This window comes from Panulirus ornatus, chromosome 12 (assembly GCF_036320965.1).
Source record: "Panulirus ornatus isolate Po-2019 chromosome 12, ASM3632096v1, whole genome shotgun sequence".
Classification (NCBI taxonomy): domain Eukaryota; kingdom Metazoa; phylum Arthropoda; class Malacostraca; order Decapoda; family Palinuridae; genus Panulirus; species Panulirus ornatus.
The window spans coordinates 28,694,211-28,708,665 of NC_092235.1; the positions used below are offsets into that span (position 1 = coordinate 28,694,211).

The following is a 14,455-nucleotide window of genomic DNA, read 5'->3' on the forward strand; positions in this document are numbered from 1 at the left end:
GAGGTGTATAGTAGAAAGAACCAATTGAAGCTTTGCAATCGCTGACATGTATATGATAGAGAATAGTGATTTCAGAGACTTGCCGACAACAACTTTGTTGAGTTCTAAAAAGGGAAGCAGTTTAAAGAACATGTAGGATTATGTTTGTAATTTGTATGTTAGTTGTAATGATTGTACAACAATCAGGGAAGTGTAGTACCTGTACTTCCTGCCTGGGTATCACAAGCAGAAGTGACGCTGCGTAGTGCACCAGCGCTTTAGTGGTTTTTAAGTTGCACTCCTCTGACCCAAAATGCTGTCTTTTCTTTCTACCTCACCCACACCTGGACTACTGGCATTTTATCTACAAACATACAATCTCTCCTTATACATAACACCTGACCATACTTAACTCACACAGCTCATTCTTTGTAACTCTAGGTTTTCCTGCAGTGAGCACTGTGCACTAACTCTGCCTTTTGGCAGAATGGTAGGAGCAGTAGCTAGAAGTTATAGGTTGGAATATTTAGGCAGGAGCATTAGGTAGAAGCAGTTGGTAGGAGTGTTAGGTAGTAGTCAATAGGAACATTAGGTAGGAGCCTTCACAAACACTGTGCTAGAGTTGCCCTCTGGCAGTGGCCTGTTAAGGGTGAGGCATTAAAGGCTAAGAAGTGGCACTGGAGTTCTCTAGTTTTTGAGACTCTCTTGCCGTGGCCACCCCCTTGAGGGAGTTCCTATTGGAGCAGACATCAGAGATATAGATAGATAGATAAATGAGCACATAAGAAAGGATTATTTGTATGTGAACTGAGTGTGATTTTTTGTGAATCAAGATGGAATGTGTATGAATCAAATGTAATTTTTGTAAACTAACTAATTTATCACTTTGAATTATAAGTCAAAGCTCATAATGTTCCTTATTTTTCAGGCTACCCCTCAGATGCCTTCCAGTGGAACTTCTTACAACCCTTTCCTGTGAGTGACTGTTGCAAGTAGTCACAATTATCAGGGCTGCTGCAGCAACAGACCACGTCTTGCTGTGTACGTGATCAAGCTGCCATCTTGCTTTGATTCTGTGCTGCTTATTCCTGTTAAATATCTTGTTGATGGCCTACTTGCTGTAAGAAATCTTCCCAATATGCAAAAGACAGTTCATATTTTCTACCTTCAGGTATCTGTAGTTTGGTTCATACCTTGAGTCATATTTAAATGATAGAGAGTATACTGTATAAAAGTTAGACCTGTTTAGTTTCTAAAACTGCTTAGGTAGAAAATTATAAACATTTAAATATATATAATGTAAAGGACACTGTAGCTTTACTTAAATTCAGCAGGGCCCATAGTTAGTGTACATACATTGCCCCTCATTAGAAGTTCATAATCATTATCCAGGAAACACAGGTAACCCACAGTCACATATTTTTCCCCTAACACAAAATATTTCAGTATATGTTGCACCAAATATCTGACATCATGGGGCTGGGAATATTGTAATATATATGGAAGGGTTTATAGATTCTCGAAGGCTACCAACTGCCAGTCCAAATCATCAGACTTTTTCTGTTATGATATCTATATATTTTTCTTGTAGCCTATCATCATAATTTTTGTTTATTAATTTGTTTAGGATTAAAAATGTGGAAGAGTTTGGTGTTCATGCTCACAGTGTCTCAGCATCATTATGTATTTGGCAGTAGTTAGTCACTAAACTACATGAATATTTTCATGTGCAGCAGGCAGTTCAAGCTAAACCAGTCACAAACTGAAGAGAAAGAGCTTTTTTTTCTCTTTTATAGTTTCAAGAAGCATGTTGAAAAGTAGAACTTTATTAAAAACTCTCTTCTTACATAACCTCCCTCTGCCCCTAAAAACTACAGCATGAAATTTTTCTTATATGCAGGACAGACAGCCTCACAATTATTTTACAGCACACAAGCAACAACAAATATACAATACTAAAATTCACATTTAGAAGACTGGTTTTCTCAAAACAGACATTCTTCTTCTTAACTCTTGAAAGACATGTATCCTACCTGCTCCCTCCTAATGCCTTGAATTATCAACTGCTCCCACTCAGCTGAACACCAGTCATACCATGTATCACATAGACACCCATATGACATTAGCTATCCACATCACCTTAATTGGCACAAGGACCGCTAATGAGTTATATGCCATCAGATCATTAACTAGCATCAGCTGGACAAAAGAAAGAATCCTTTAGTATCCTTTACAAACAGCTCATCCACAACATCATAGATTATGCCTTAAATTATGCCTTACCTTCTTGGTTACCCAGCTTTTTATAAGCAAGCATAACAGAAGTACAAACCACGTATAACATATGATTCAAAACGGTTACAAGCTGCTTGGCAAGTACTGTTATTCTGCACCACCACAGTGAAACAAAAATGCTATAATACAATTCCACCACAAGATTCAGGGCACCCAGTTCATTGTAATAGTTTTAACCTCCTCCCAGTCAACTGAATTTGTGACCATTCACCAACTCCACTCACACATAAATAGTGAATCTTTGTATTACTCATCAGCAAATTTTACTCACAAAGTCCACTGCCCACAGCACACACAACATTGTCTCAACAATTGCCAGAAAATATCCAGCATAGTATTAACATAATTCTGCCAGACATATATTCGTTTGAAAATACACTCCCCAGGCCCAGGCATGTATGAATTACATTTTCTCGTCTAGACTCAGGACACCACCCATCTCTTCATCATTACAAACTTTAACATATCACAGGACTATCGTGCTTAAGATGCAGTTGTAAAACTGAAGACACAGAACATAGGACATCTTAGCCTTATCTACTCTGCAGTCTCTCCATCAAGACAAACGCATATCACATTTCTTAACTAATGCATGAGATGTTGCTGGCTTCTAGGGCACTGCAGGAGCCCCATAAAAAGGGTTGTTGATGCAGAAATAAGTAAATATGATCAGATTTCTTTTACAGTTGAAACAAGCGTACAGACAGAGAAATAATGACATAACACCTAATAATGAGTTCCTATTTAGTGTGCTCTGTTGGCTGTGAACATTTAGACGTTTTTAAAAACAGTCAAAATGGTAAACACTATCATCATTGTCAATGATAATACCACATTTTTTAAGTTGCACTTGTATATGCCATATGAAATGCTGTTTATTCAGATTTTTGTTGTCAGTTATCCACAATGACGGGCTTGTGGAGTGTAATCCCATTATTTCTTCCAACCTCGCAAAGTTTCTTTTAAGTATTTATCTCTGTATTACTTAAAAAAAGTAGATAATGTATGTAGAGTGACTGAATACTGCCTACCTTACATTTGATTTTGACAAATTGAAACTTATGTATAATACTGAAATAGACCGACTTGTAAAAAGTAAGATAGCATAAAGCTAACTTTATTTAGTGAATTTATTTATTACTCTTATAAATAGAGTAATCTACAAAAGAAAAGTTAGATCATTGAGAGCTCTAAACTTTTGAACAGTTTGTAAACATTTCCCAGTTGGATTGGGATTGGTTGAGAGCAAATTAGAATACATTCTTTCATCAAGCATGCTGTTGGCCTGTCACTGATTTATTTAGCAAGACTGGGAAGGATTTGAAGTCATACTGTGATGCTACTTCTGACTGTATTTTTCAGCCATCTTTCTGTGTATCTGCACCTGAAGAAAATTCTAGTTATCATGTACATCATTTGTCATTTGTCATTGAGTCACCACTAGTTGTTGATATATCACTTGATTTGTGATGATCCTGCACTTGTTATACTGTACCTTTGTTAATAATTATAACTTATGCAATGTGATGGAGTTACACTTGTCTCATATATTTTGCTTACTGTATTACCAGGACATTCAGTAGCCTTAATTTTCATTATCCTGCCTATTTTAGGCCCATGTCTTGGATTAACATGAGCAGTACTGGCTAAGGTCAGTTTCAGATGCCGCAGGCAGAATTTGAAGCATATCTTTCAGTATTTCAAGCAGAGAAGGTTAGATGGTTAGATGGGAGTTGCTAGAGAGGGGAAAGAGGAGTTTGGGGGAATCAGTAATTATTGGAAAGATTTAGGATACAGGGTTATTGAAAAAATGGAGGACAAAGTGTAATAGAAGATGGACAGAGTTAAAGAGAAATAATGAGTAGGTAGAAGGGGATAAAGGGTTTGTTGTAGTTATTGCAAGGAGGTAGGATATCAGATTTAGACTAGAATAATTGGAAATGAATGGGGGGAAGGAAATTGTGAAAAGAGATACAGGTGAGATAGAAAGGACTTTGAAAAGCAGTCACTTTAGAGGGAAAAGGGATAGAGTTTGAATTACTTGAGAAGGGAATAGGGACAGAGAATTAAAGAGGTGTTAGAAGTTAACATGGAATTTATGGTAAAGCAGGAGGTATCAAAGAGGGGGAGGTGAATAGATAATTATATAGGACATTTTTTTCTTAGAGTAAGGGAAGGAGATATAAAGGTTTGGAGGAAGTTATTGGAAAGCGGACAAAAAGTTAAAGAGTTTGAGAGGAGGAGGTTAGACAGCTAGACAGGTATTATATGAGATGGGAGGAAGACAGAGAATATGACTGTAGTTATTGAATAGAGGAAGGAAGGTGAATTAAGTGAGTGACTGCATAGGGGAGAGTGAAAGAGTATGAGACAGAACTTACTTGAGAGGTGGGAATGTATGATCTTCCAGGCGTAGTGACAAAAACTTACCAGGTTTTGTGAATTCTTTTCCAGACCAGAAAGATTGACATGTGGACAGACGTAAAATTGCAGTGCCATGTGAGGTAGACCATATTATGATGTGTTTTGTGTGAAAAAGTTGATGTATGATACGTGAAGCTGATATTGATGAGAGTTACAGAGACTTCTTGGAAATTGGATGAAGGACTGAGGTAGACCAGAGTATTTGGAAAGTGATAGGGGATGGAAAGTTGGAAAGAATTTATAGGTGAGAATATGGATAGAGATTTAGATATAATTTTTTGAAAGAGAATTAGTGTTATAAGGTAGTTATTGGAGATGAGGTGATGATTTAGTGTTAATAAGGAGTTATGAAGGACTAAGGGAGACAGTTAGATAGGTGATACATGAGGGAAATGGGATGGAGTATTAATCATAGGTTACTGAGTAGAAGAGGTGGATGGCAACTTAAATAGAAATAACTGAAGAAGTGGAAAGCTTCAGATTAGTTTACAGTAAATACATAAGAAAGGGGGATGAATGGTCTTCCAATGTGACAAAAACTTTTCAGCTCTTTCCTAAACCTTATAAATTGACATAAGATCAAGTAGACGAGGTATTAATGCTTTATGAATTAGATCATGTGTATGTTAGTTTCTGTATGACAGATGTTATATGTCTGTTTGATATTAAAAGACAGTCTTGTGTCATATAGCAGCTGTGTGATCCATAACAGAACTAGATTTATGTGAAATGCTTTGTTTGAAATATGTTGAATAGTTTTGACACTGCTAAAACGGTGAGAGCTATCTTTTTATGCTACCTTCTTTGACCCATAGTGACACTGGTCAGAGATCTTTTAATGAGAAAGGATACTATTACCATCTCTGTCCACCACACAGAAGTAAGCGAGGTTTGCGTTCTGCCATTTCTGTAGAGAGAAGAATTTTAGCTTTCAGGTATTCCACTTTATTGCACTGAGTTTGGTAAAGTGTGTGAAAGTAGAAAGTTAAGAGTAAATGTGAATAAGAGCAAGGTTATTAGGGACAGTAGGGTTGAGGGTCAGGTCAATTGGGAGGTAAGTTTGAATGGAGAAAAACTGGAGGAAGTAAAGTGTTTTAGATATCTGGGAGTGGATCTGGCAGCAGATGGAACCATGGAAGCAGAAGTGAATCATAGGGTGGGGGAGGGGGCAAAAATCCTGGGAGCCTTGAAGAATGTGTGGAAGTCGAGAACATTATCTCGGAAAGCAAAAATGGGTATGTTTGAAGGAATAGTGGTCCCAACAATGTTGTATGGTTGCGAGGCGTGGGCTATGGATAGAGTTGTGCGCAGGAGGGTGGATGTGCTGGAAATGAGATGTTTGAGGACAATATGTGGTGTGAGGTGGTTTGATCGAGTAAGTAACGTAAGGGTAAGAGAGATGTGTGGAAATAAAAAGAGCGTGGTTGAGAGAGCAGAAGAGGGTGTTTTGAAATGGTTTGGGCACATGGAGAGAATGAGTGAGGAAAGATTGACCAAGAGGATATATGTGTCGGAGGTGGAGGGAACGAGGAGAAGTGGGAGACCAAATTGGAGGTGGAAAGATGGAGTGAAAAAGATTTTGAGTGACTGGGGCCTGAACATGCAGGAGGGTGAAAGGAGGGCAAGGAATAGAGTGAATTGGATCGATGTGGTATACCGGGGTTGACGTGCTGCAGTGGATTGAATCAGGGCATGTGAAGCGTCTAGGGTAAACCATGGAAAGCTGTGTAGGTATGTATATTTGCGTGTGTGGACGTGTATGTATATACATGTGTATGGGGTTGGGTTGGGCCATTTCTTTCTTCTGTTTCCTTGCGCTACCTCGCAAACGCGGGAGACAGCGACAAAAAAGAAAAAAAAAATAAAGATAAGAATAAATATATATACATCCACCCTCCTCCGCACAACTCTGTCCATAGCCCACGCCTCGCAACCATACAACATTGTTGGAACCACTATTTCTTCAAACATACCCATTTTTGCTTTCCGAGATAATGTTCTCGACTTCCACACATTTTTCAAGGCTCCCAGAATTTTCACCCCCTCCCCCACCCTATGATTCACTTCCGCTTCCATGGTTCCATCCACTGCCAAATCCACTCCCAGATATCTAAAACACTTCACTTCCTCCAGTCTTTCTCCATTCAAACTTATTTTATTTATTTATTTATTTATTTTGCTTTGTCGCTGTCTCCCGCGTTTGCGAGGTAGCGCAAGGAAACAGATGAAAGAAATGGCCCAACCCACCCCCATTCACAATGTATATACATACACGTCCACACACGCAAATATACACACCTATTCATCTCAATGTACACATATATATACACACACAGACACATACATATATACCTATGCACACAATTCACACTGTCTGCCCTTATTCATTCCCATCGCCACCTCGCCACACATGGAATACCATCCCCCTCCCCCCCTCATGTGTGCGAGGTAGCACTAGGAAAAGAGAACAAAGGCCCCATTCGTTCACACTCAGTCTCTAGCTGTCATGCAATAATGCCTGAAACCACAGCTCCCTTTCCACATCCAGGCCCCACAGAACTTTCCATGGTTTACCCCAGACGCTCCACATGCCCTGATTCAATCCACTGACAGCACGTCAACCCCAGTACACCACATCGATCCAATTCACTCTGTTCCTTGCCCTCCTTTCACCCTCCTGCATGTTCAGGCCCTGATCACACAAAATCTTTTTCACTCCATCTTTCCACCTCCAATTTGGTCTCCCACTTCTCCTCGTTCCCTCCACCTCCGACACATACATCCTCTTGGTCAATCTTTCCTCACTCATTCTATCCATGTGCCCAAACCATTTCAAAACACCCTCTTCTGCTCTCTCAAACACGCTCTTTTTATTTCCACACATCTCTCTTACCCTTACGTTACTTACTCGATCAAACCACCTCACACCACACATTGTCCTCAAACATCTCATTTCCAGCACATCCACCAAGAGGATATATGTGTCAGAGGTGGAGGGAACAAGGAGAAGTGGGAGACCAGTTTTTCTCCATTCAAACTTACCTCCCAATTGACTTGACCCTCAACCCTACTGTACCTAATAACCTTGCTCTTATTCACATTTACTCTTAACTTTCTTCTTTCACACACTTCACCAAACTCAGTCACCAGCTTCTGCAGTTTCTCACATGAATCAGCCACCAGCGCTGTATCATCATCGAACAACAACTGACTCACTTCCCAGGCTCTCTCATCCACAACAGACTTCATACTTGCCCCTCTTTCCAAAACTCTTGCATTCACCTCCCTAACAACCCCATCCATAAACAAATTAAACAACCATGGAGACATCACACACCCCTGCCGCAAACCTACATTCACTGAGAACCAATCACTTTCCTCTCTTCCTACACGTACACATGCCTTACATCCTCGATAAAAACTTTTCACGACTTCTAACAACTTTCCTCCCACACCATATATTCTTAATACCTTCCACAGAGCATCTCTATCAACTCTATCATATGCCTTGAGATGTATAGGTATGTATATTTTCGTGTGTGGACATGTATGTATATACATGTGTATGTGGGAGGGTTGGGCCAATCTTTCGTCTGTTTCCTTGCGCTACCTCGCTAACGCGGGAGACAGCGACAAAGCAAAATGAAAAAAAGAATATTATTTATTTTGCTTTGTCGCAAAATAAGTACGTATTCATGCTATATATATTTATACTATTTGCCATTTTCTGCATTAGCGAGGTAGCACTAAGAACAGAGGACTGAGCCTTTAAGGGAATATCCTCACTTGGCCCCCTTCTGTTCCTTCTTTTGGAAAATTAAAAACGAGTGGGGAGGATTTCCAGCCCCCTACTCCCTCCCCTTTTAGTCACCTTCTACGACACGCAGTATATTTTTCATTGTTGCAGACTGAATGGGTACTGATCCCCAAATCCTTCATTATTTTGTGTTCATCTACATAGTTCCTAATGGAAGATGACAACCTTTAACACAGGTTTCATTGAACTGCAATTTTAATGTGACTAAGAAAGGTCTTAGCTGTTTATCAGTAAGATATATGCTTGCATGGTATTTAAGGCACTCATGCATAAAGTGAAGAACATAAATGTTGTAATGGTTAATGATACTGAAAATAGTCCTCTATTAGGTTGACAGTGGCAATAGAATGGTTTGGAAAGCACTATATTATGAGCATGACCCATAAAACTCACAAAAGGAGAAAGTTTGTGTTGTGCAAATCATGCCCTTATTGTGGTTTAGCCATTTCTATACATAGCTAAAACTCAAAAATATGAAGCAGCAAAATCTAGCCAACATATCACTTTATTTAACACTGGGAGACATTTTATGACCTTGAACTGTATGTTAGACTTTTTGTTTTTGCTTTTTTCCCAAATTATAATGTTCTATATTCTCACATGTGCCCTTCTTTGAACTTTTCCCTTATGTTTACTCGCTGAAACAATTGGGTAAGATCTTCACTCAGTCTTATTTGCCTTGGAAACAAATGGAAAGCGTTTTCTTATATGTGATAGCAAAGTAATGGTAAGAATTCTTATGCAAGTGTTTCATGCTGGTTCTTTAACACTTGATTTAGGAATAAAACAAGGTTTTGAGGATTCTTAATGTTCTAAATTACTTTGAGTGATGAAAGCCAAATGTAGGTACATGATGTTACATTTCATTTTCTGCAGTTACAAGGAATTTTTTGCATGTATAATCTAACCAGCCTCTTGAAACGCTGTGCTAGAGTTGCCCTCCACTAGTGGCCTGTTAATGGTGAGGTGCTAAAGGTAAAGAAGCGGCATTAAGTTAACCAGTTGTGGAGAGACTTTTGCCTCGGTCACTTCCTTGAAGGAGTTCCTGCAGGGAAGAGGCATCAGAGATATAGATAGAATTCAACCATGATGTGTTAACCCCACTGTTATACATCCGTAGAGGTTAAAGAGTCAGAAGTAGTCTCTAATCTCTAACATAGGCTAAATGATTTTAATAAAGCATAAGGCACTGCATGTGTGAGGCAGTTACCTGCTTAGGATGATTATGATACTGATAATAGAAATGGTAATGATTATGATAGTAATAATATCCCCTATGCCTTTTCCCACTGTAGAACAGAATAGTTTATGTGTATCTTATATAAACCCTCTTCCACTGCACAGCAAGGTGGTTTATGTGAAACTTTCTTAACATGTCACACTATCTTCGCATCGCACATTATTTTGTTGGGTAAACCTTTTCAGGCTCCCATGCTCTTTCCATGAAAGTCTCTCTTTATCCATTTTTCCTCTTAAGTTTGTCAGTTGTGACTGCCTTCTACATTTTATTATGTACTCTCCATGAATTTATATCTTGTTTTGACTTAAACTGTCCATTCAGAATTTAATATCAAAACTGCATCTCTAACTGTAAGAATATTTCTTTCATCTGCTTGAAAATTTATAATCAGGTGCATTGTTATAGACCCTTGATACAGTTGTGTAGGTGGCACAGGTACTACTCTTCTAAGAATCTTGTTATCCCGGGTGGCTCACATATTTTTTCCTTTTAGTACATTTGTAGAACTTTGGTTACTTGCCTCTTTCAAAAGCTAACATATCTCTTTACATTCCACCATCCATGCTTAAGCTACAGCTTATATGTGAAATATTTGTAATTTTTATTTCTTCAGTCCATCAAAGTGTGCTTTACGTTCTGACTTCTCTTGCCAGAGAAATGCACCCTACTTTTTTGTATTCTAATGAAATTATTTTTCTAACTTTAATAATTCCTTCACTTTTGTAAATTTCCTTCTTAAAATTCTTTCACTTTTGTAAATCTCTTTGTGGTTCTGTAGTCACTACTTTATTACCTCTGCAACATAAAGGCTTAAACTTACAATTTATTGGAGCATTTTTTAATTCATCAACAGTTTATCCATTACTGGGCTGTAAGTTCTCACTACCCCATCAGTAGATGTAAAGTAAATTGGATAACAGTGTATTCTTTTCATACTGTAGCTTTAAACCTGAACCATGGTGTTAACTCACAGCTCATACAATTTGAAGACTTTGGTCACTGCTCTCTTGAGTCTAGTGAGTTTCCTCAACAATTTACCACTGTTGATATTTCCTCAACAATTTACCACTCTGTTGATATTTTGCCATTTTTGCATATGATAAAAGAATTTCTGAATCAGTTAGTGGAATATAGCTTAGGTTTTCTTTTTAAATCTGTTTTACTATTTTTTCTCTAAATTTTCCTTTTTTATTGGTAACTGTTCATTGTATAGATTTCTTTAACTCTCAGCTCTCTACCACATGTCCGCTTATCATGTACTGAGCAAGCACAGACCATAATTGTTACTTTATTTATTGTTACATCTGTCCTCTACAAAATACATCCATCCTACCCTTCCTCACTTACATAGATATTGAAAAAAAAAAAAAACCTCATTTTCATCTGTCAGAATCCCCCAACATGCAGAAACACTCCAAGAGGCATACTTCTTTTCATGTATGTATCACTAGCCTGATTTCTTAAAAAAAAATATTTGCTTTAAACACTGCCAGATTCTTTCACTTAAAGATATAAAGAAATATGTGAAAAGAATATGGGTTACTTCAGCAATTTATTGGTACAAAATGTACATGGGGAAAAGGAGAGTTAGGGAAGTGAAATAGTTTTTGTAAAATGAGAATTTGAAGTGTGTGCTCAACAGTATTGACTTTAGTAGGAATCTTAACTGACCTCCGAATGAGGTGCAATGTAACAGTGGGCAAAGGAAGTATTGTTTGTAATGGGATAAGGAAGGTCAAAAGAGAAGTCATCCTCCTCATGACATCACTTTATCATGGTAGTTTTTGGTGGTTGACATACTTCCCAAAGTGATACGTTAAATAGTTTTTATTTTATTACCTACATTCTCCCTTTATACTGGGTCAGTCCGACTTATTGAATTTCAAAGCTACATTCATACTCCCGTAAGTTTAGCTTTAAAGTTTTGGCTTTAGTCCTTTCATTGCTCTCAGTTCACTGTGTATAACTTAGAATATTGCTTGACTGTAGTCAAATCTTCCACCCTTCAACACATCCATTGAACTGCTTCATAGTCCAACACTTCCTTTCTTTAATAACATCATCTAACTTTGTCTTGCCTCCACATACAATTACATTTTCTCATTGAACTGTAGACTTCACTGCCAAAATGAATGAAAAATGCTAAAGTGGGGATGTTTAGTAGAAATATTAGTATAAATAATTGAGGGTTCTGTAAGAATTAGAAGGAAGGAGAGAGTGAGTAACCTTTGTGAGTGATATGTGGGTACTCATTTCTTTTCTAAGAGGTTGATATCATATATACTGGATCAGTTTCATTTAAGATTCTTACTTTGGGATTTGATCAGATTCTGAAGCATTAGAATCACCTGTTTAGCAAATATTCGCCAGTCAATTGGGTGTCCATGCCCTTTTCAAAGCCTTCTGTTTTAGAGATCTCAATTTTGCAAAATGAATTCTCACAAAAGGTGCAAGTATATATGCACTAGAGACACTCCATGTGAATAGGAATGGAGGTAATGATGTTAGATTGATAAATAGAATATCCTGTAAATACTGGACATACCTATAACTTTGAGGAGAGTATTGTTACTATATGCAGGTTTTGACAGATGCTGTTAATTTTTATATCATAGATACAGTGACAGTTCTTACTGGATGAGCTTAGTTTGTTGTGAGTTTCTTACTGTCATGTGTCACAGATTTATTAACAAAAGTCTGCTTAGAACATTCTTTGGCAGTTAAGAAGAAAGCATGATTTGCAATGCAGTCACAATTATTATTTCTGTCATATAAACCCAGTCACTATATGCAGTACCCCATAAGGTGGTAAAGCCAAGATAAGAGTACAGAAAAATATGGATGATTATATTGAGCTACATGCATCAGCAAGTGTAGAGGAGATACTGATGACTCTTATTGCTGAGAATGGAGGAGATACTCTGTCTTCATTTTATTAGCTGACTTCTTTTTAGAAGTATGGAGTGTCCTTAATAGTTTTATTTCTGGGTCATTCTTGCAAGTTGCTAATCATAGTAACTCTTTACTAAGTTCTCAGATATTCTCTTCATGATGTATGTAGAACTTCCCCTTTGCTTATCTTTTGCTTGTTAAATGGTATTCTTTGGAAAATATATGTGAAGGATAAACTACGTTCATTTTTTTCATATAAACTCCCAGCATTGCAGGTTAAAAGCCAGCCCAAAATTTGTGTGAGAGATTAGCTATTTTGTAGATTATTATGAGTTATGCTGTTAGATTTGTGCTTTTAGACACATACGTGGAAGTGTATGGTGATTGATTTATAAGAAAGATTCTGCAAGGAGAGTTCTGCTCTTGGTGAAAAAGAGTTCATGATAAACTGAATGTTGGAAAATTTTAGAGTTGGAGAATGATGTGTGAGAATGTATATGGTGATGTGAATGTTGGAAATGATTCAGAATGGAAGAAGATACCTAATAAATGAGAAAATATTTGATCTGATTGTGGGAAATAATCAGCAATAGGAAATTCTTTTTTGTTGATGAAAATATTTAAGGTGAATTGAAAATTTGAGAAAATTCAGTGTTGGGAAATTTACCTTTTGGTAAGATTATTCTTAGATTTAGTGTGATGGATAGTGGAATCCTGCCAATCACAATAGTTGAGAAGAATGTCACTTATAATGAACTTTCAAGGTCTAAAGCTTTGAAGGATGAGATAACTGATACCAGTGAAATGCTTCTGAATAATACTCATTTAATATACTCATGAAAGATATAGATAGATAGATAGATAGAAGTTGTTGTTCTTTTTATTGTTAGCCATCCATCTCATTCTCTTACTATTAGTATCTAAACTATTTATATTTTTATTTTATTTTTGAGTGTGATTTTCATGTATTTCATCCTTCTCTGAGTATCATTCTGGTGTATCCTTTCTATAGATAGTTTTTCTCTAATTATCATTCTAGTTGTAGGTTAGATTTATCATTATCAGCAGGGTGAAGTAAGTGCATTTATCTGCACTTCATACTAATGCAGTCATATTCATCCAGAATACATTATATGTAAAAAAAGATGATACATATAAGTAAAGATTGTTGCTCTTGCCATGTGTATTTTCAGTCTATGATTATGAAGTATGTATGGAATAAATGTCACTATGCCAAAGAGATATTTGTAGCTGCTCTGCTGTTATATCTGTCTGCTACATTTGCTTACAATTTTTTTTTCTTAATTGTAGTTCTTTCCAACCAGAAATTCAGATTTACATGGCAGTCCAGTTTTTAGTTTTTGCTCTCTTAAAAAGAAAAAAGTACACACTGTACCTGTATTGGAATCATTGTTACTTAGGATATAAGTTTTCATTTATTTAACCATGCATTTTTAAGATGTGAAAAGTGAAGACAGAAAAGTTCACCATTTTTTTATGTAGAAAAATAAAAACATAATTGTAGAGGCTTATAAATATGGTGCTGATGTCATTGTAAGATTTAAGCTTTTGTGTTGGTTACTGTATGAATGACTTTGACACTGGCTTTTACACTGTTTTTCTTAGAAATAGAAAAAATGCAGTAGGTAATACCTGGTCAAAGTAACATATAAAGTATATTTGAATGACATGTTTTGTTTAGGTTTTCCTTCTCTTTTCCTCTTATACACACACACACACACACTACTTTTTTCCTTTCTTTTAAAGTACAAAGTTTACATATTTACCACTGGAAGGGTTTTGGAGCT

At 37.0% G+C, this 14,455-nt stretch overlaps 1 protein-coding gene across 5 annotated transcripts in view; it reads left to right on the forward strand.

Annotated features, from left to right (window-relative positions):
• LOC139751979 (uncharacterized) overlaps positions 1-3,856 on the forward strand; it is a 76,572-nt gene extending 72,716 nt beyond the window's left edge. For 3 of the 5 annotated variants that reach the window (XM_071667724.1, XM_071667726.1, XM_071667728.1), the window contains one exon: positions 908-3,856. In XM_071667724.1, the coding sequence (XP_071523825.1) occupies positions 908-958 (51 nt within the window). In that variant the 3' untranslated portion in view covers positions 959-3,856. The remainder of the gene's footprint in view (positions 1-907) is intronic. The other 2 variants (XM_071667725.1, XM_071667727.1) reach the window with 2 other exon arrangements.
• The last annotated feature ends 10,599 nt before the right edge of the window (positions 3,857-14,455 follow it).